The sequence below is a fragment of the Grammomys surdaster genome, unplaced genomic scaffold, assembly GCF_004785775.1.
Source record: "Grammomys surdaster isolate TR1022 unplaced genomic scaffold, NIH_TR_1.0 126531, whole genome shotgun sequence".
Classification (NCBI taxonomy): domain Eukaryota; kingdom Metazoa; phylum Chordata; class Mammalia; order Rodentia; family Muridae; genus Grammomys; species Grammomys surdaster.
The window spans coordinates 12,995,627-13,014,798 of record NW_021621323.1 but is presented as its reverse complement, the minus strand read 5'-3'; the positions used below and the strand labels follow the sequence as shown (position 1 = coordinate 13,014,798).

Below are 19,172 nucleotides of genomic sequence, written 5' to 3'. Positions count from 1 at the left end.
ACCAAAACCTCTCCAAACAAAAGAAAAAAAACTAAACCATAACCAACTGTCTTAGTTAGGGTTTTACTGCTGTGAACAGACACCATGACCAAAGCAACTCTTTTTTTTTTTGTTTTGTTTTTTTTTTTTTTTGGTTTTTCGAGACAGGAACTCACTCAGTAGACCAGGCTGGCTTCGAACTCAGAAATCCGCATGTCTCTGCCTCTCAAGTGCTGGGATTAAAGGTGCGTGCCACCACCGCCCTGCCAAAGCAACTCTTATAAGGACAACATTTAATTGGGGCTGGCTTACAGGTTCAGAGGTTCAGTCCATTATCACCAAGGCAGGACCATGGCAGCATCCAGGTAGGCATGGTATAGGAAGAGCTGAGAGTTCTACATCTTCATCTGAAGGCTGCTAGTAGAATACTGACTTCCAGGCGGTTAGGATGAGGGTCTTAAAGCCCACCCCCACAGTGACACACCTACTCCAACAGGGCTACACCTTCTAATAGTGCCACTCACTGGGCCAAGCATATACAAACCATCACAACAATCAACTAAACAACAACAAAACAAACCGAAATCACAACGGCTTAATGACAGCAGTTTGTTTTCAGCTGCTGTTTGCATCCATTATGGGTTGGTTGGGGCCCTTTTCCAAGTTGTCTTCATACAGCTGAGGACCTCCAACATTATATACAACTGTAGAGCCCAGGACAGCTTCCAGACATGTCCCTGTGTCAGAGAGAACAAGGTCTGCGGGATCTTGTCCTGGCAAACAAGTGTAGACCTGAAATCGACCCTTGTGAATTCCTCTCATAAGTCAATGGCTAGAATCATCCGTTGGCCCGATTGATCTAGACGTTAATATGTGCCTTGCTCTGTATGCCTGGAAGGAGGCAGATCTGATGCTCCTAAAGGCTTGTCAAGCCCCCAACCCACAGCCTACATCTGACTTGCTTGCTCTAGTGAAGGTCTAGTCAGAGAAAGTCGATGGCATATTTCGTTACAGCTTGCATGTTGGTTATTAAAGAAGTAAAATATTCCCCGCTTTCCAAAGTTGGTAGTGACGTCTTTCTGATCTACAGAGTGAATCTGAGGATCCGTGAGATAGATGAGGCCTTTTCCATTACCAGTCACCCAACCTAAAAGAGAAGGAATATATCTGAGCACCACATACCCTAGAAATGTCAACACATACGCACATGCACACACACATGTATACACATACACACGTGCTTAACGAGATACATTTAAAATTTGATCATCCCATGATTTATATTTAGTACGTTTTTGCCAAGGCATTTGAGATGTGTATCCTAATTACCATTATTTAAGGAAGAGAACTGAATACTACATTGTGACGTATGTCAAGTATGACATACTGAGATACTGAATATTCACAGAATTGTAAAGCATAACTTTGATTTAGAATAATTACTAAAATCCCAACATTGGGCATTTGACTTGATTTTGAAGTTTCTTTATGCCTCGTTCACTAAATCCTATATTTGCCTGCCTACCCCACACTTAAATATGGAGTACAGAAACTGTACCCAGTAGTGAATGAGATAAACAAAAATGTTTGTACCAATTGAGCAAACATTCTCATGATGAGAGACAGATAATAAACTATGGATATGTAAAACATACATAAATGCTATGGAGGAAGAACTGAGGATGGAAGGCATCTTGCTAGAATAGTCTCTGACATGAATTATGAATACAACAACCAACAAATTGAAAAAAACCACTAATATTAATCATGCGGATTTTTAAGAAAACTCAAATTTAAAAGTACACACGGCTTCTTGCTTCGTTTTCAACTTTCAAGATGGATAAAGAGATAGAGAAAAGAAAAAGCAGGGCTGATTTTAGATTTAATTAATTAATTATTAATTTCGCCGTGGAGGCCAGAAGGAGTGTGGGATAACTTGGAACTCGAGTCACAGTTGTGACTGGCCAGCCATGTGGACGCTGGGATTAAACCTGGGCCTTATGTAAGGACAGCAAGGATTCTTAAGCACTGAGCCATCCTCCGGTCCCGTGGAAGAAGTTGAGATAATTTTAAAGTGAAATGCAGTAGGAAGAAACTGATTTCACTTGCATCCTCTCAAGTGAGCAGAAGTTTTTAGGGACTGCTGTGCAACTGAACTCAAGAGACTACAGGCCCACGGATCGTGATGTGTGTAAGTCACTCGGGAATCATTTGCTTCTTGCAGCAAAATCAATTACCTTTACTCAAAACAGTACCCTGCACATAGAATGGTCTGTGGTATATGATTGATGACTAGCAAAATCAGTTGCAATACTCAGAATTAAAAAATAAACCTTTGTTTTACGTACCTTGTAAATCAACCACAACATCTTTATGGTTCGAAAACTCATAAGAAAAATGGCCATAGGCCAAGCCATATTCTGTCGCTTTGTACTCAGTTTTGACTACTTTGGTGTTATTTGATAACTTGACGAAGTCTCCCAGTATGTAAGGCTCCACACTGATGCATCCCTTTATAGTCCTGTCTTCCAAAATCTGTAACATAGAGACGGGAGGTAGTATTCACAACGGTGAGCACCACAGCCTCTGCAGTGGGGTAGACCTCTGTGTGGACCGAGGTTCTGCCATGGAGATTTATTATTCTAGACTTCAATGTCCTCAGAGGTAGGTCCAAGAGGAATAATAATTACTTTTTAGCTTTGTCAAAATGGTTGAATGATAAGATAAATACAAAGTACCCAACATTACTTTCTCTAACATGATGTTTAGTGAAGAGAGATTGGTTTCATTGTCTCTGAAATCCAAGATAGAAGACAGGTTGGGCCAAATTTAAGAAAACGAACTGGGCCTAACAATTACAGTTCTTTGAAAGTGAGGTACTTATGGTTTTTCCTTGATAAATATGTTTAAGGTACCGCTTCTTACCACTTGGTTGCAAAGATTGAAAGAAAGAAATGCAAAACAAGGGATTTATGTTTCATGCTGAGGGAATAATTTGTACAAAATACAACCTCGAAGGTCCTTTTGTAGAGAGACAAGAGACAAAGAATAGTCCAGTAAGAAGGCTGACTTAACCAGATGCTGGGACCATCAGTGACTCTGACATCACCCAGGCAGTCCAAATGAATGTGCTGGATGGGGCAGATGGTCATTTTTAGCATGTTTTTTGTTTTTGTTTTTAAATAGGATGGAGTTGATGAAACAGAGGAAGAAGCCTAGAAACTAGACATGTAAGATCTTACTGGGCCATGTTAGAAGTAGACTTGTAATAGAAATCTAATCTGATATCTAGCTGCAGGCTTGTTTAATTAGCCAAACTCATGTTTACCAGCAATATTGTAGACGGTATGTAGAATATCTGCGTTGGAATCTTTTGCTCGTAGAGTCTCTTGTTAAACTCTGTCACATAGTGCTGCGCTGTCATCTGCCGCTCCACATCAGTGAAGTGGTACCGGAGCCCCTTCTGCTCTTTGTATTCTTTCCCAACGTATCTGCAGATGGACAGAACCCACATAACAACATGTGAAACCAATCTTTACTATTGGAGTCAACTAACATGGACCCTTGGGGGCTCCCAAAGAATGAACCTCGAACCAAAGAGCAAACGTGGGATGGATCTAGGACCCTACACATATTTAGCAAGTGTGAAGCTTGGTCTTTATGTGGGTCCCCTGACAACTGGAGCGGGATCTGTCCCTGACTCTGCTACCTACCTGTGGGTCCTCTTTCCCTGACTGGACTCCCTTGTCTGGCCTCAGTGGGTGAGGATGCTCCTAGTTCTGCAGTGACTTGATGTGCCAGGGTGGCTTGATACCCAAGGTGGGGCCTCTTTCTTCTCAGAGGAGACAGAGAGGAGGGATGAGGAGGGGAAGAATGTGTGTATGGGGGACCAGAAGGAGAGGGGGTCTGTGACCAGGATGTAAAGTGAATAAATGAATTAATGAAAAAGAGGAAAAAAATATGTAGTTTAAAAGATAATTCCAGGGGCTGGAGACATGGCTCAGTGGTTAAGAGTACTGAGTGCTCTTCCAGAGGTTCTGAGTTCAATTCCCAGCAACCACATGGTGGCTCACAACCATCTGTAATGGGATCTGATGCCCTGTTCTGGTGTGTCTGAAGACAGCAACAGTGTATTAGCATACAAAAAGTAAATAAATCTTCAAAAAAAAAAGAATGACCTTCATAAGCTCAGATATTTGAATTCTTAGTTGTGGGGGAGTAGAGCTTATGAGGTATGGCCTTGTTGGAGTAAGTGTGTCACTGGAGGTGGGCTTTGAGTTTTTAGGAGTCCATTCTAGGCAATCTCCCCTTCCCTCCTTCCTTTCTTCCCTTCCTCCCTCCCCCTCTCTCTCTACCCCTCTTTGCCTGTGAATCAGGATGTAAAGCTCTCACCTCCAGGACCATGCTAGCCTGCATGCTGCCATGTTTCCTGCTATGATGATTACGGACTAACACTATGAAACTGTAAGCAAACCCTCAATTAAATGTACCTGCTTCTTTTGTACCTGTTGTCCTGGTTATAGTTAACTTTACACCAATCAATAGTGACTGAGACCTGGCTGTGCTAGGTTACGGATTCACCTTACTACATATGACTTTGTCTTAATTACAGTTGGAACACCTCTTGTTTTCCCAATATGAATACTGAAATGTCCACATAGAGATGTGAGGTGACACAGTTCAATTTGTAACATCTCATTCTACTACTTATATATGACTTTGGGCAAATTCTTAACATTACTGTGGCTTAATTTCCATCTCTAAAAATCAAGACAAACAGCAATACCTATTTTACAGCGTGTTTGAAGATTGGCTGAATCAGTACAGGCCATTTCAAATACAGCCTGAGGCATATATTATTGTAATCTTCAGCTGTTCAACAACTGTTTGGATTTATCCAATTTCTTATTTTTCTCCCTATTTCATACATTATTAGGGTTTAGATGGCAAACAGGGTCAACTTTAAAAGTTTGGGCATATCCATTATTTTTCATGGGTTTTAAAAGATACAAATGGTATGGCAATCAACCAGATGGCTAAGATATCTCATTTTCTTGTCTATCCAGTAGGTTTAAAAATGTTTCCCTGGTGGGCTTGAGATCATGTCTACACACCATCTAGACACTCATCTGGCATAATCCTGTGGTGTATGGAAACTATTGACAATTGACTAATGACAGAGAAGAGAAGTCAATATCTAAAGTCATACATTTGAGCCACTTTTCAACCCTTTCAAAATCTCATGAGTGACTATTCCACCGAAAAGAAAATTAGCCTGACTTATGTTCATAACACACATGTGTTCCAGTAATACCTCCCCAGGGTTTCCTCTTGATGGAGATAGTGAACCCAAAATGCATTTCTCTGCTTGCCCTTCTTCTTCACTTTCAGGTAGTCTCCCAGATACACCACAGTTTCCTGAGCTGTCCACAACTCAGACTTTTTGGAATATTTTAGCAGAAGGGCACCTGGGGAATAAAAAAAGTAAGACTTCTTTAAATCCTTTTGAACCAGAAGGCACACTTCGCATGCTCATGATAGAGTCCTGGCAACTCGAGGAATTCAAACTGGTATCATGGGTAATGCTGAATGAGCACAAGTTCTAAACTGCCTCATCAGAAATGTCCAACTTATGTACCCCATATTTTGCCCTTTTTTATAACTCCCATTAAATTAGTTCAGTGAAAATGTCACACTTTATAAGTGTTAATAAAGAATAGTTTTTGATTCTTGCTCTGTTAAATATGGCAAGAGACGAAGTTAAGATGAGCTTCTGCATGAAAGTAGATAGAATAAGAAGGCTTATAGTCACTCCAGAGACCATGCTGGGGTATGTAGTATGTGATTGCAACTTCTTAACATCCGAAAACAGCACAGGATCAAGTTTACCACCTTTGGCAGATCACATACACATAAAATAATATTGCTTCATAGGCTCCCAGAAATACAGGGCTTCTAGATTGCATACTGCAGCATGCCCTCACTTTCTCTCACTCATTTTGACCGGGGGCAGGAGGATAGAGAAACCACATCAAACAGTGTAGTTATTATACAAAGATGCCAACTTTATTGAAGAAGATGGAGAAGGGGATAAAAAGAAGCACTGTCTGCATTTTAAGCCAAGAAAGAAAAGCACAAAGCAAGAAAGCATTCCTTACAGGTAAAAGGGGCTCACAACCATCTGTAATGGGATCTGATGCCCTCTTCTGGTGTCTGAAAACAGCTACAGTGTACATTAAAAACAACAACAACAACAACAACAACAAAACAAACCTGAGTGACCAAAGACCTCCTATGTCCAGTTTGTGTCTTGGGAAGGGGAAACAGAAGAAAATCTTAAAAGAAATACACAAGTGTGGGAAAGGAGTAACTGACTTCCAGCTAGTAGAGTGAGTGACAGGAGTTGAATGAGGGAGCTGGAAAGAGAAGGTGAAGTAGCTGCTCACAATCAGTGCTGAATGAATCAGAGGTGATGATCAAGAAGAGAGAACAGAAGGAGAGCATATTTTGGAACGTTGGCCCTATCCTATCCCTCTTGACTTTTTATTCAAATTAGTAAAAAAAAAAAAAACTGGGAAATAGCCTATCTCTATAAAAATAAAAAATAAATAAATAAGTTAAAAAAAATGTGGTCCTGAAATTTCACTTCTCACAGGCAGGAAATTCTCTAATTAGTGCTTACACACTGAAGGCCTAAAATCAGCCATAGGCCTAAAATCAGCAATAGGCCTGTCATACATGTACACTAACACCAAGTCTTGGGTCTCAGTGGAAAAACATTGAAACAGATGGCTATAACCTAATGTAAACAGGCAGCTTTTGTGGAAATTTACAAGCTTGAGTAGTCACAGACCTTGTAAATAGGTAGCCTTGGCAGACAATACCAACTTAGATAAGTACAAGCGCGTCATAGGCAGAGTCATAGTGACTTGTCCCCTGAACCTTCACCCAGCCGATACCTGGTTCTGAAAGATATCTATATTCCCCCTGAACACCCACACTCCAGTCCCATTCCCTTCCCCACATCCTGCCTTTCTGTGTTTATAACCCCAGTGTGAATGAATTACGATTTGAGAAAAAATAAATTATTTAAAAAAAAAGAAAAATAATTTTCCTGGCAATTCACAAAGTCTATCCTTTACGATCAGTGGTACCCAGCAAGTTCTTCCTAAGGCTTCTAGCAGATGCTTCCTAAAGCCTGGAGCTAGAGCCTAAGAGGGCCGTACTCACTGTGTGCTTGTTGGAGTTGATTGGACTTCAAGACTCCTGTATTCTCCAGTCTCTGAAGCAGCCAATCATGCCTCACGCCTGCCAGAAGTTTTTCAAGGTCATCAGGTTGTAGGGTGCGAGCCTCAAGGATCTCTTGGCTGGTCTGTCCTGTCAGTGAGGAGAAGGAACTTCTGCTCGAATTCAGCAGAGACCAGGAGCTTTCTCCCTCAGATGAACTGCGGGAAAAGGCTGGTGATTTTAGCCACCACGGTGAGCAGGAACTGGAGTTCTGGCTGTTCTTCAGCATGTTCCCATGGTCCTTTCCTTCCTCTGTGGTGCTGATGTCCTCATCGAAGATAGGAGAGTGACTGTTGCCATTTACAAAAGAATTTGGCCCCTCACTCTGACCGGATCTCAAAGCACGTGGTCTGTGAGCACCATCTTGACCAATGGAGTAGACCTCTGTGCTATCAAGCATTTGGCCCTCCTCATCCACTGTAGAGGCATCGGGGTCGACAGTCTGGTCTTTGACAGAGCAGCCAGTCTTAACTGAGTCAGCATTTTGAACAGATAAATCCGGAAAGAAAGTCCTACATGTAGACATTGAATGGCTGCCTTTTAAACATCCCAGGGTGCCCTGAAAGGGTGATGGTCCATCATCTGTGCTTTCTGCTGTTTCTCCTTCCGGGTCGACCATGGAGGGGGCAAATGTTAATTCAGGCCCCATGCATATATCAGTGAGTTTTCCCCCATTCTTTTCTCCATGACAGTTTTTAAAGTCATACTTGGATTCTGGGAAATCACCAATTATTCCTAAGATTTCTTCTTCCTGAACTGAAGGATACAAGGTCACATCTGTGAACCTGCCTGAACTAGACAAGGACCAGGAATCAGAACCACACGAGTGATTGGACTGAAGAGAAGTATTGTTAGATCCTTCAGGGATTTCTACCAGCCCTGCACCCGAGGCTAAACAAGTGTCTGTTGCATTGAGAGAAAGAATGGGCATGTGCTTGTGTAACTGACTTTGTGATGACTCTAAGTCGTGATCTTCAGTTGTCTGAAGAGAGACACCATGGAGCTTTGAAAACAACAAGTAGGTAGCTCTGCAGCTTCTGTCCCTCTCGGGCTCTTCAGAAACTGCTGTAGAGCACTGAGTGTCCACAAGATGTTCTTCTTGGTTAGACTCTTTCTTTACTATATCCTGAACAGCACAGTTCAGTTCCTCCCAGCTGGTGGAGGAGCTGAGCCCTGACAGTCTGCTCCAAGAACTGGAGTTGGAGCTGTCTCTCAGAGACTTGAAAACATCTGGCCTGCCATTGCTGTGGTTTGAGGGTTCAGTCTCAGTCCCCATATCTTGATCCAGGGAGACTCGAAATGCCTCGGAATGGGTCCAGCTTTTCCTCCTTACTCTTTGGGGTGTCTCCTGATCTCTTTTAGACATCTTGGAAGAAGCTGTAATCCTGCTGTCTTGGGAATGCACTTTCTCTAGAGTAGTACCCACAGTATCTGTAGTGTTTGTTTCTGTCTTTAGAGTGGTGATACAGACCTCTGTTTTTGTGTCTCTCCCATTGCTTTTGTTGTTCCCACAAGTGCTTTTGAATACCTCGCACACTGAAGTATGGTGCTGGGAATAGGTTTCAAGAATTTGTTGGAAATCCACGTGCCCGTGCAAGATGGGCCGATCTAAACCACACTTGAAACTCTCTGGGACATAAGATCTGTCATCTAAGTTGGGGAAGCTTTGAACTTGTAGAAGTGCCTTCACCTGGCTGATGAGAGACATGATTTCCCGAGACAGGGTTTCTCTGTCCTGGCTTGTGGGGGAAATGTTGAAGGCGTAGAGCTTGCCCATAGCTTCACAGCATAGCTGCCTCGCTGCGCAAACTGCTGCTGTCTCCCCATGGAGTCTGCAATGCACTGTGGCGAGGCCAAAAGCAGCTTTGATGAAGCTGTGAAGCTCCTGCTTTCCACTAACCAGCTCGCCATCTGCCTTGGTCAGGAGGCCAATCTCAAAGGCTTCTTTGGCTTCACACAGATACACACTTCTCATTCCTGGAGGGCAGTCGGCAGAGCAGCTATATGACAACAAACACGTGCCACGGATAGTCTGTGGAAAACAGCAAATGCAGGTAAGATACTGCATTGGATCCTAGATATGACTCAAGACAAACCTTTCTTTTTCTTTTTCTTTTTTCTTTTTCTTTTCTTTTTTTTTTTTACCTCCCCCTACTTCCTTACTTTTTTTTGAGACAGGGTCTCTCTGAGTAGCCCTGGCTATTTCAGAACTCACAATGTAGATAAGGCTGACCTCAAACTCACAGACACACACTTGTCTCTGCCTCCCAAGTGCCAATTAAAGGCGTGCACAATCACACCCAGCAAACCTTTTTATTCCCAGAGGACAATCACTTAAAATATTACAGAAAAAGAAATGCACAACACAGACATTTGAAAGAAGGTTCATGAATGTTTATTGGAGGATGTGAGATTTTTTGTTTGGGTTTTGATGCGTAAGAAAGGTTGGAGCCTTGAGCCATTGACTGAGATGGAGGGTAAGACATCTTTACCTTCCATTCTGTCATGACCTTGATGCTTGTGGACTGAACATGGCAGACTTAAGATCCTATTGTTACTCATTATTTTAGCAAATGGGTTATGATGGGTGGGATGTCCATTTGTTTTGTTTGAGAACTCTGTGAAGACTTACCAGAGACAATCACCTAAGGGGTGGAAGAACCACCTTTTTTTTGTTTGTTTGTTTTGTTTTTGTTTTTTGGTTTTTGGTTTTTGTTTCGTTTTGTTTTGTTTTTTCAAGACGGGGTTTCTCTGTATAGCCCGGGCTGTCCTGGAACTCACTCTGTAGACCAGGCTGGCCTCTAACTCAGAAATCCACCTGCCTCTGCCTCCCAAGTGCTGGGATTAAAGGTGTGCACCACCACCGCCCGGCAGGAACCACCTTTAAGATGGGATGCACAATCCAATGAACACTAATGAGTTTGAAATAAAAGATGAAAAGGGAGGTCAGGTGTCTGCTAGCACTGAGGCTGAACTTTTTGCTCTTAGTAGCTCCCGCTACTATAATATTTTATTCTGTGTGGGGCCAGAGTAATAGAGTCAATGAACCACAGATTGAAACCTCTGGAACTATTAGCAAAAGAGAAAACAACAACAATAACAACAAAATCAAAGCTAAACAACAACAACAGCAACAAAAAGAAGAGCCCTTTCTTTCTTTTACACTGCTTCTCACAGTATTTGTATCTGGTGCAGTAACAAGTCTCACTAACAGTTTATACCTACCCAGGACATAAACATAATGAAGTTCTCTATACAATGAAGGTATTGATTTAACTATAACCCAAACAACAGAGTAGTGGGTTTAAAATTTGTGTATAGAATCAGCTGGCTAAGAGTCAGTTCCTTATACCATATGGACACTCAAATCTGTGGGTGCTCAAGTCCCTTGCATAAAAAGATATGCATATAGACCATGCCAACACCAGCATCTGTAGCTCACTTATGTAACACAGTGTCAAGACTGCACTGTCTAGGAATGACAAGAACAAAGAGTCTGGATGTGTTCTGTACAGATGCAAAAAAATTTGATCCAAAGTTGATGAAATGTAAGGGTGTAAAACTTGCAGATAGAGAGGTGACCATATATATTCTTTAATTTATTAATTGTTAAAGGTTATATGTATGTGTGTCTATTTACATGTTCATGCCCATGGAGTCCAGAAGAGAATGGTGAATCCCCTAGAGCTGGAATTCCAGGCTGCTGCAAGCCATGTGATGTGGGTGCTGGGAACCTGACTCCCGTTCTCTGCAGGAGCAGTACTTGCTATTAATTGCTGAGCCATCTTGTCAATTCCAAAGTTAACTATAGTTTATCTATCTATTTATTTATTTATTTTTGTTTTTTCGAGACAGGGTTTCTCTGTGTAGCCCTAGCTGTCCTGGAACTCACTCTGTAGACCATGCTGGCCTTGAACTCAGAAATCCACCTGCCTCTGCCTCCCAAGTGCTGGGATTAAAGGCGTGTGCCACCACTGCCCAGCAGTTAACTATATTTCAAGATGAAAGATTTTGTAATATGAATCCAAGAGATTTGCATTTAATGGGTGTAGAGGTGATCCCGGGATATGTGTGCTTTGGAAAGGCTCCATAGGTAATTCTGATCTGCTGCTAGCCTTCAGAACCCTTGTCTTGGAATAGTCAGATTTATATGCTTTCCCTCTTGTGGAGTCTTACCATAATTGCCAATGAAGAGGCAGCACCTACTTCAAGGATAGACTTTTCCCTCCCGCTAGCTGCATGGGAGAACCTGTATTTACCACAGCTGTGAGCACGAACAGGGGCGTGTAGGCACTGAAGGCAGCTGCCAGTTTGCAGGCTTCCGCGGCTGACAACAAATGGTGGTCAAATTCCTTGAGCAAGGCCTGTGGGGAAAAGCGTGGCAAGTGAAGCAGCAGTTACTGTTTCTCCTTCAGTAAATAAAGCCTGTGACATTCCATTCCTTTTCTTTCAAGACTCTGAGGGACTCCTTTACATCAGGAACCTGTCAGAACAGTGCTAAGAAGGCCCAAGTAGGTCTAAAGACCCAAGAGCACTGGGTGTCCCCTCTCATCCCACGTCCCTATCTTGCATCCATAGCCCAGAGAATTCAGCATGGACAACAGTTAGGCAAAGTACATCAGATGAGCCTCCCTGGAAGATGGAGACAGTTCCTTTTTTATGGAAACTGCAGACTTTGCATGCAATCTGTGTTGCTCTCGACAAAGGGCTCTTTATGGTTTCACACCAATGAGGATTCATCCATTTACTCTGGAAACATGCTAAGCACCACCATGGGTCAGACACAGTTCTAGGCCTGAAGGGAAAGTGACTGTAAGCTTACAAGGAGCTGATTTTCTACTGGGCTGAAGAAATGACCAGTACAGTTATTTAAAGAACAGTAATATTAGGCTAAGAATATGAAGCAAGTCTTCAATGATCCGATTTTCACAAAAATATCCATTTTTAAATGTGTGTTCACATATGTACAGTGGATGTGTGGATGGGCGTCATCCTCAGGACATGTCTGCCTTTTTTTTTGAGACAAGTCTTTCACTGGAACCTGGAACTCACAGATTAGCTACAATGGCTGACAAGCAGCTCCAAGGTTCCTCCTATGTCTCTAGGGTTGGGATTACAAGGATATGCCATCATTCATACCCAGCTTTTCTGTGGGTGTTGGGGACCAAACTCAGGTCCTCACACTTATATGGAAAACACACTGCCAACAGAGTCATGTCCCTCGGTCATCGTCACAATATTTTATGTTTTTAACTTATTACTCTTTAGTTACCAAGTTTAGATACTGAATTCTGTACATGTTGAAAGGAAATAAATGGGACCAAAAGACACAATGACAATATTCTCTCATTCTTTGGCTTCAAGATTTTCTTTTGGTGCCCTTTGTATATCTGATTCATCGTGAGAGGCTGGGATGACCAAGTTAAATAAGACCCACTAGAGCTGCTCCCATTCATCTAGGAGGGCCTCGGTTCCCAACTCCACTCTGCTGAGAAAGAGAGGATAACCAGTACCAAGAACAGCACTAACAGGTGTTCAGGGGATGCCACTCAGAACCATGATTTTGACAAACAACAATTACCAAGTTAACCTTTGGGTTCTTCTTAAACTTTTCATAATCCGTTTTGCTCATGGAAACAAAGATGTCTGCCAGTATGCCCAGTGATGTGGAAATGCCCTGTCAGGAGAACAAGCAAATCAGACTGGAATTCTCTCATCTCATGGCCTACAGTCAATGGCTCCATACCAACGGCACTATCTGCCTGCTATTACTCTGTGACTATGACGTTGGAGATACTTTTGAACTGAATATCACCAGGACCGAGAGAGCATCACATCCCGAGTCTTGAGGATGAATTGAAACATGGCTACTTGGAAGTTGGGCTCTACTGGGTCACCAGCATTAATTTATCTAAGTAACAGGCCTGAACAGTTGGCACAGGAAGAGATCTCATAGTACTCTCTGTCTGTGTTGTAAAGAAGGATAGGCCTCAAATCAATGACAGATTTCTGGAAAATGGAGGGCTCAATTAAAGAGGGGAAAGTCCCAAAATTATAGAGAATGAAATCATCAACATCAAAGCAAAGGTTGACTCTTAGTTTCCTAAAGATGCTGCTACATTAACGATTAAGGGAAGCTTCTCCTTACTAGACTCTTGGAAAACGGTTTTACACATAATATTGTGGCCATTTCAAGATTTGTCACAGAGTCAAGTGAAGGCTATATAATGTGACAGGATACACACAGTGGACCAGAGACCTACATTTATAATTGGATGGTTAGAAATCATTACAGAAACCCATCATAGGTAGAGTCTAACCACAAACCAAAAGGAGGTTCCAAATTGTTCCCAGGCTTGTGCTTGTGTAGAATAAATTACATAGTGCAGACAGAATTGATAAAAGGTGGATTCAACTGTGCTCTAAAAAGACAACTATCTAAAGACAAGCGGGGAGAGTAGACACTGCTTATAGACACAAAACCTTCTTATCTGGCTGAGGGAGTGTCAAATATCCTATGACCGAGGCCCATATCAGTTCTGCCGCTTCATACCACATGCCTAAAAAATGAAGGGAGGATAGGGGTGGACTGTTAATATCTGTGCCTCATTGTACAGATAAGTAAATAGTAATTGTTTACACTTATAAATAATAAGTAAATAAGTAAGAAGAAATTAGAAAACTAATACATTAGGAAGAGTCATTGGATCTCATTAGGAAGACTCAGGTCACATTAGACTGACAAAGTCAACTGTCACCAAGAAATGAATAATTATCAAACTCTTAGTATATGTCTTAATTAGAGTTACCACTGCTCTGATGAAACATCATGAACAAAGCAATTGGTTACACTTCCACATCACAGTCTATCACTGAAGGAAGTCAGGACAGGAACCCAGGCAGGGTAGGAACCCGAAGCCAGACACTGATGCAGAGGCCATGGAGGGTGCTGCTTACTGGCTTGCTCCTCATGGCTTGCTCAGTTCTTCTTACAGCACCTAGGATTGCCAGCTCCTGGGCAGCACCACCCACAATGGGCTGGGCCCTCCCTCATCAATCACTAATTCAGAAAAGGTGCTATGGACTTGCCTACAACTTGATCTCATGGTGGCATTTTCTAAATTGAGACTCCCTCCTTTCTGATGACTCTAGCTTGTGTCTAGTTGACATAAAACTAACTAGCACAGCATCTAAAACACACACACACACACACGCACACACACAAAATATACAGTCATCTCCACTATAAGAGTAATATTTTCCATCTTCTATTAAAAATTTCAAATGCTTTGGTTTACCTTTTAGTCTAATTAGGGCTTAAAATTGCTCAAAAAAAATTTGCGAGTATCCCAAGGAATGCATGAGTAATGAAAGTCAGTGAATAGGCACAATTCACAACTGTAAATTTCATTAACAAAACAGAAAATATATTTTCATTTATTAATCCTAACAATTATAGGAATTTTTTTTGAACATGAGCTCTCACTATGCTGCCCAGGCTAGCCCCAAGCTACTGGCCTCAAGCTCTTCTCTTTCCTCAGTCTACACAGCAGGCTACACAAGTGTTCATAGATACGCTCGGTTCAGCTCCTGGTATCCTAATGTTTTCTTCTCAAGAGGATTACTAAGGAAAAGGAGATGTGACAGCTTTAGCCAGACTTAATAAGAAAACTCCATAGTGAATTCTGGTAGCCAGCCACTGCCACGAGCCCTGAGAGGGATGACGATTGATGTCAGTCAGTACCTAGCTTCTGCAGAATTTGTCCTCTGATCTGTATGCAGACAGACTGTACCAGGACCTTGTCACTGTCATTTCTATATAGCCAGGTACCTGCAATCAAAAAGAATACATTGTCTGCAGTCAGTAAGGAAATGGCCTGGCAAGATAAACCTATTTTCATAGATGTCTTCATTAATACACATGACTAAGATCTGAGAGGCTGCTCCACTCCCCATGACTTCACAGAAGCCAGCTTCCATATGATCTTCAACTATCTTAGCAACAGTTCTCCACGCCTAGGGCCTTCATCTGTGTCTCCTGCTTCAAGCACCTGTACTCTCCTCATCCCTACCCCGAATCCTCTTCTCTGGCTTCTTAAGAGTTCCTCTTCTTTCTCAGGTCCCAGATTCAGTGCTATTTGTCTCTAAGGCTCTTTGGGTTCCTAACCCCAGGCTACCTTACCCACAGTGTGACCCCACCATCTGTGTCTGTCTGTAAGACTGCAGGGTCAGTTCCGATTACACAACATTAGTCTGCATACTGAAGGTGATGACTCTGCACAGACCAAAATCTTAGGAAAAAACTCATTACGAATGTAGTGAGACTTGACAAGGAGGGCAGAGCTGACACTCAGGCTGGCCATTGGCTAAGCAAAGGGAGCAGTGAGTGGTGGCTTTGTCTTTTTTTTTCTGGTGGTCACTGTGTGAGGTGGGTAAGTTCTGAGAAGCTGAGCTGCAGTCTGTGGGCAAGTAGGTTAGGTTTTCAATTTTTGTATTAGCATATGTAATTCTGCAACGTAAGGAGTTTGTTATGACATCTTCTCACACTTAGATACTGTATAATGTGTTCCATTATCCGTTTTGTTCTATTTTGTCAGCTGGCCCAGCGTGTGCGCAAATGGATGGTAAGTGTCAATGGTAAAAAACAGTCAGCTCTTAAGTTCTGCTACACTGCCCAGCTCTCTTCCTCGTTCCTGTGTGTGTGTATAGGGTATGTATATGTAGTAGTGGGATGTGTGTTATGTGATGTGTGTATGTGTGGGGGAACTGTGTAGGGAATGTGTGTATGTGTGTGTGTATGTATGTATGTGGGGTGTTTGTATTGTATGAGGGGTTGTATAGGGTATGTGTTTATGTGCATACATGGCTTTGTTTGGTGTGTGTATAGTGTAGAAGACAGAATATCAGGACGCGGTGGCTTAGTGCTGGGGGCCACAAATGAAAGGATGCATCCGTATCTCAGCCTGTCTTCCTTTTAGAACTGTCTACAAGTTTCAGTTACCAAGAGCCACTGTATCTGAGCCCACTGATCTCAAAAGTTTCCTTAAAGCTGTGTTCAATGTTTTTGGAAAATGTGCCAACTTAGAACTTCCAACGCTTACCGGTTGCTCCGTTGTTGCTTATCAGGCTGCTCAGGATGTACTCTGCCTTCAACAGTTTCCCTGAGAATAGGCAAGCACACAGCACAGCGTTGGTTTCAAACATCCGCATACTTAATTATAGTTTCTGCTCTAGGATTGATGCGCCATTACAGGGACCCTGTCCTCTTTGGGAAACACTCAGATTTAACATTTAAATCAATAACTACATCATATATGAAGCTGAGAAAGAAAACTATGTTTCTAAAATTGGTAAACTGGGAAGTTATATAGTCTCTGAAGAGGTAATCAGACACACACACACACACACACACACACACACACGTATACTTTATCAATACAGAAATGCTGAATGACAGAGGCAAACCCTGATCAAAGGTGGCATGTCTTCTCTGTGAAAGCTGTACCACAAAAGATTATAGCTGCTGGAGAACAGCACAATTTACATACACTATCCCTCCCTAATCCTCCGGATTTGGAGTTATCTTTAATTTTTTTTCAAATTATTTTGTTTGTTTTGGTTGCCTTATCTAAAAGGTGGCTGCTTTTCATGAGCAGGAAACTCAACAACTTGTTCATTAATCACCCCCTTCTTCCACCTAACCTGAAGCCCCACCCATCCTGGACTCTCCTCCCGCTTTGTGCTAACACTTGAGTTCTCTCTTCTCTTTCTTGCTCTGTCCCAGTTGCTGCTCTGTGGCTCCTGTGATCTCTCAGCCTAGCTGTCACATCTAGGTCATCAGACTCGTAACTATTGGGGCCTGGAATGTCATTACTCCAAATGTTTCCAAGACTTGCCCTTCCCCCTTTCCTTTCTCTTACTTTTCCTTTGAATGTGACACTCATAGAGCTAGCGGTTAAAACAGTGGTTCTCAACCTTCAAATGTTATGACTCGAATGTACTTCCTTTTCGCTGAAGAACTTAAATCCATGTATTGTGATTCTGCCACCATGTCAAACTCTAAAATTAGGCCAGGAATTGCATACATTAGATGCTATGTAAAACGTAAAATAGGCTTGCCGTTTATGGCTCTCTACATAAAATGTAAATGAAGATGAAATCTTCAGCCTTCAACAAAATTGTATTTATGTAGCAATAATAATTACAGTTCCTCATGTTGTGGTGACCCCAACCACAAAATCATTTTCATTGCTGCTCCATAACTAATTTTGCTACTGTTATAAATGTTACGTAAATATCTGTGTTTTCTGATGGTCGTAGGTGACACAGGCTGAGAACCACTGGGTTAAAATCATTTGTTGTTGCTCTTCCAGAGTTCAGGTCCCAGACCCATGCTGGGTGGCTCACAGTCTCTTGTCACTCCAGCTCCAGGGGGTTGTGATGTCCAATTCTGACCTCCATGGCTACCTTCACTCATACACATACATTTAAAACAAACAAACAAACAAAGAAAAACAAGAAAAAAAATCCCTCCAAATGTCATGTCTCCTATAGCTTCTCTAATCACACAGATCGGTTGTGTCGGTTGTGTTTCTAAAGATTGTAGCGTTATCTTCCATCCATATGCCCACCCCCCACTATCCAGATCAGAATTCATTTCCTCTCTTCCTGACCATGATCTGGCCTTGTGACCTGTTTTAGCAGTGACACATGGTCTAATAGACACTGTGGACCTTACCTAGTTTGCACAGTAAAAGGTCCATCTTTCTATGTTTAATTTTTTCCTTAGGAAAATCATCTTCTAAAACGTCTGCTTTGCCCACACTTTTAAATGATAATTTTGCTGGTTATAAAATTCTACATTCAATTTATTTTGTCTTAGATTTGTGTTGGTTCCAGTGCTTTCTGGAGTTGTCCTCCTCCTTCCCCTCCTCCCCTCTTCTTCCTCCTCCTCCTTCTTCCTCTTCCTCTTCTCCTTCTCCTCCTTCTTCTTCTTCCTCTTCTTCTATTTCTTATACTTTTGTTTGCTTTTGTTTTTTTATTTTTTTGCTGTTGATGCTTTCAGACAGGATTTTACTAAGTAACACTGGCTGGCCTGGATCTTTGCATATACACCAGGCTGGCTTCAAACTCAGAAATCTGTTTGTCTCTGCCTCCTGAGTTTTGAGATTAAAGATGTATGTGTCACCATGCCTGTGAAACATTTATTTCTAATTATGTTGAATGTGCATGTATGTTTGGGGAGGGTGGTGGGAGTGGCAGGGTATATGCATGTGAGGGTAGATGCCCACATAAGCCAGAAGGGGGCATCAGATACCCTGGAGCTAGAGTTACAGATGGTTATGAGCCACCTAACATGGGTGCTGGGAACTGAATCCAGATCCTCTGCAAGAGCAGCATGTAGTTTTAACTATTGGGCCATCCTTCCAGCCCACTATGGGCTATTTTTGATATAATGCTTTTAGTCAAGTCTAATTATGTTTTTCATGTTAATGATTTGTTTTTTCTTCCTGTTTCCTTTAAGATGTTCTCATTGTTGATTTTTGTGCAGTTTTGGCACACCGGGTCCAGTTTTGTCTCACTTCCAGATCTACTTGATTCTTCTGTAAATCCTCTTATGTTTATGTATTAGTTATTGTTTCTAATTCTCTTTTAGCTTTCAGATTTCTCCTTCACGTTTGCATCCTCCTTCTTAATTCTCTGGATATTCTTTACATTTAAAGTTCAGTTCTGTGTCTTTCCCTCCTGCTGTTAAAGCTGTTGCAGGAACACAGGAAATGAGGTCAGGGTTGGAGCATCTAGGGAACCTGCCCTAGGAAGTGTATCTTCTTTTCCAGGCTGTTACCAGTTACATAGCAAGGGGCACAGTGGGCACATGATGTCAGCTGGTCCCTGGGGGCACAGTG

General features: G+C 42.1%; 1 protein-coding gene across 1 annotated transcript in view; it reads right to left on the bottom strand.

Annotated features, from left to right (window-relative positions):
* Window positions 1–476: 476 nt before the first annotated feature.
* The window catches only part of Alpk1 (alpha kinase 1), a 101,574-nt gene continuing 82,878 nt past the window's right edge, over window positions 477–19,172 (bottom strand). The window contains exons 5-14 of the mRNA XM_028760479.1: window positions 16,368–16,427; window positions 15,011–15,097; window positions 13,750–13,826; window positions 12,848–12,943; window positions 11,526–11,630; window positions 7,210–9,298; window positions 5,294–5,447; window positions 3,308–3,470; window positions 2,328–2,514; window positions 477–1,126 (exon numbers count right to left, since the gene is read on the bottom strand). Coding sequence (XP_028616312.1) covers window positions 927–1,126; window positions 2,328–2,514; window positions 3,308–3,470; window positions 5,294–5,447; window positions 7,210–9,298; window positions 11,526–11,630; window positions 12,848–12,943; window positions 13,750–13,826; window positions 15,011–15,097; window positions 16,368–16,427 — 3,218 coding nt within the window. The 3' untranslated portion in view covers window positions 477–926. The remainder of the gene's footprint in view (window positions 1,127–2,327; window positions 2,515–3,307; window positions 3,471–5,293; window positions 5,448–7,209; window positions 9,299–11,525; window positions 11,631–12,847; window positions 12,944–13,749; window positions 13,827–15,010; window positions 15,098–16,367; window positions 16,428–19,172) is intronic.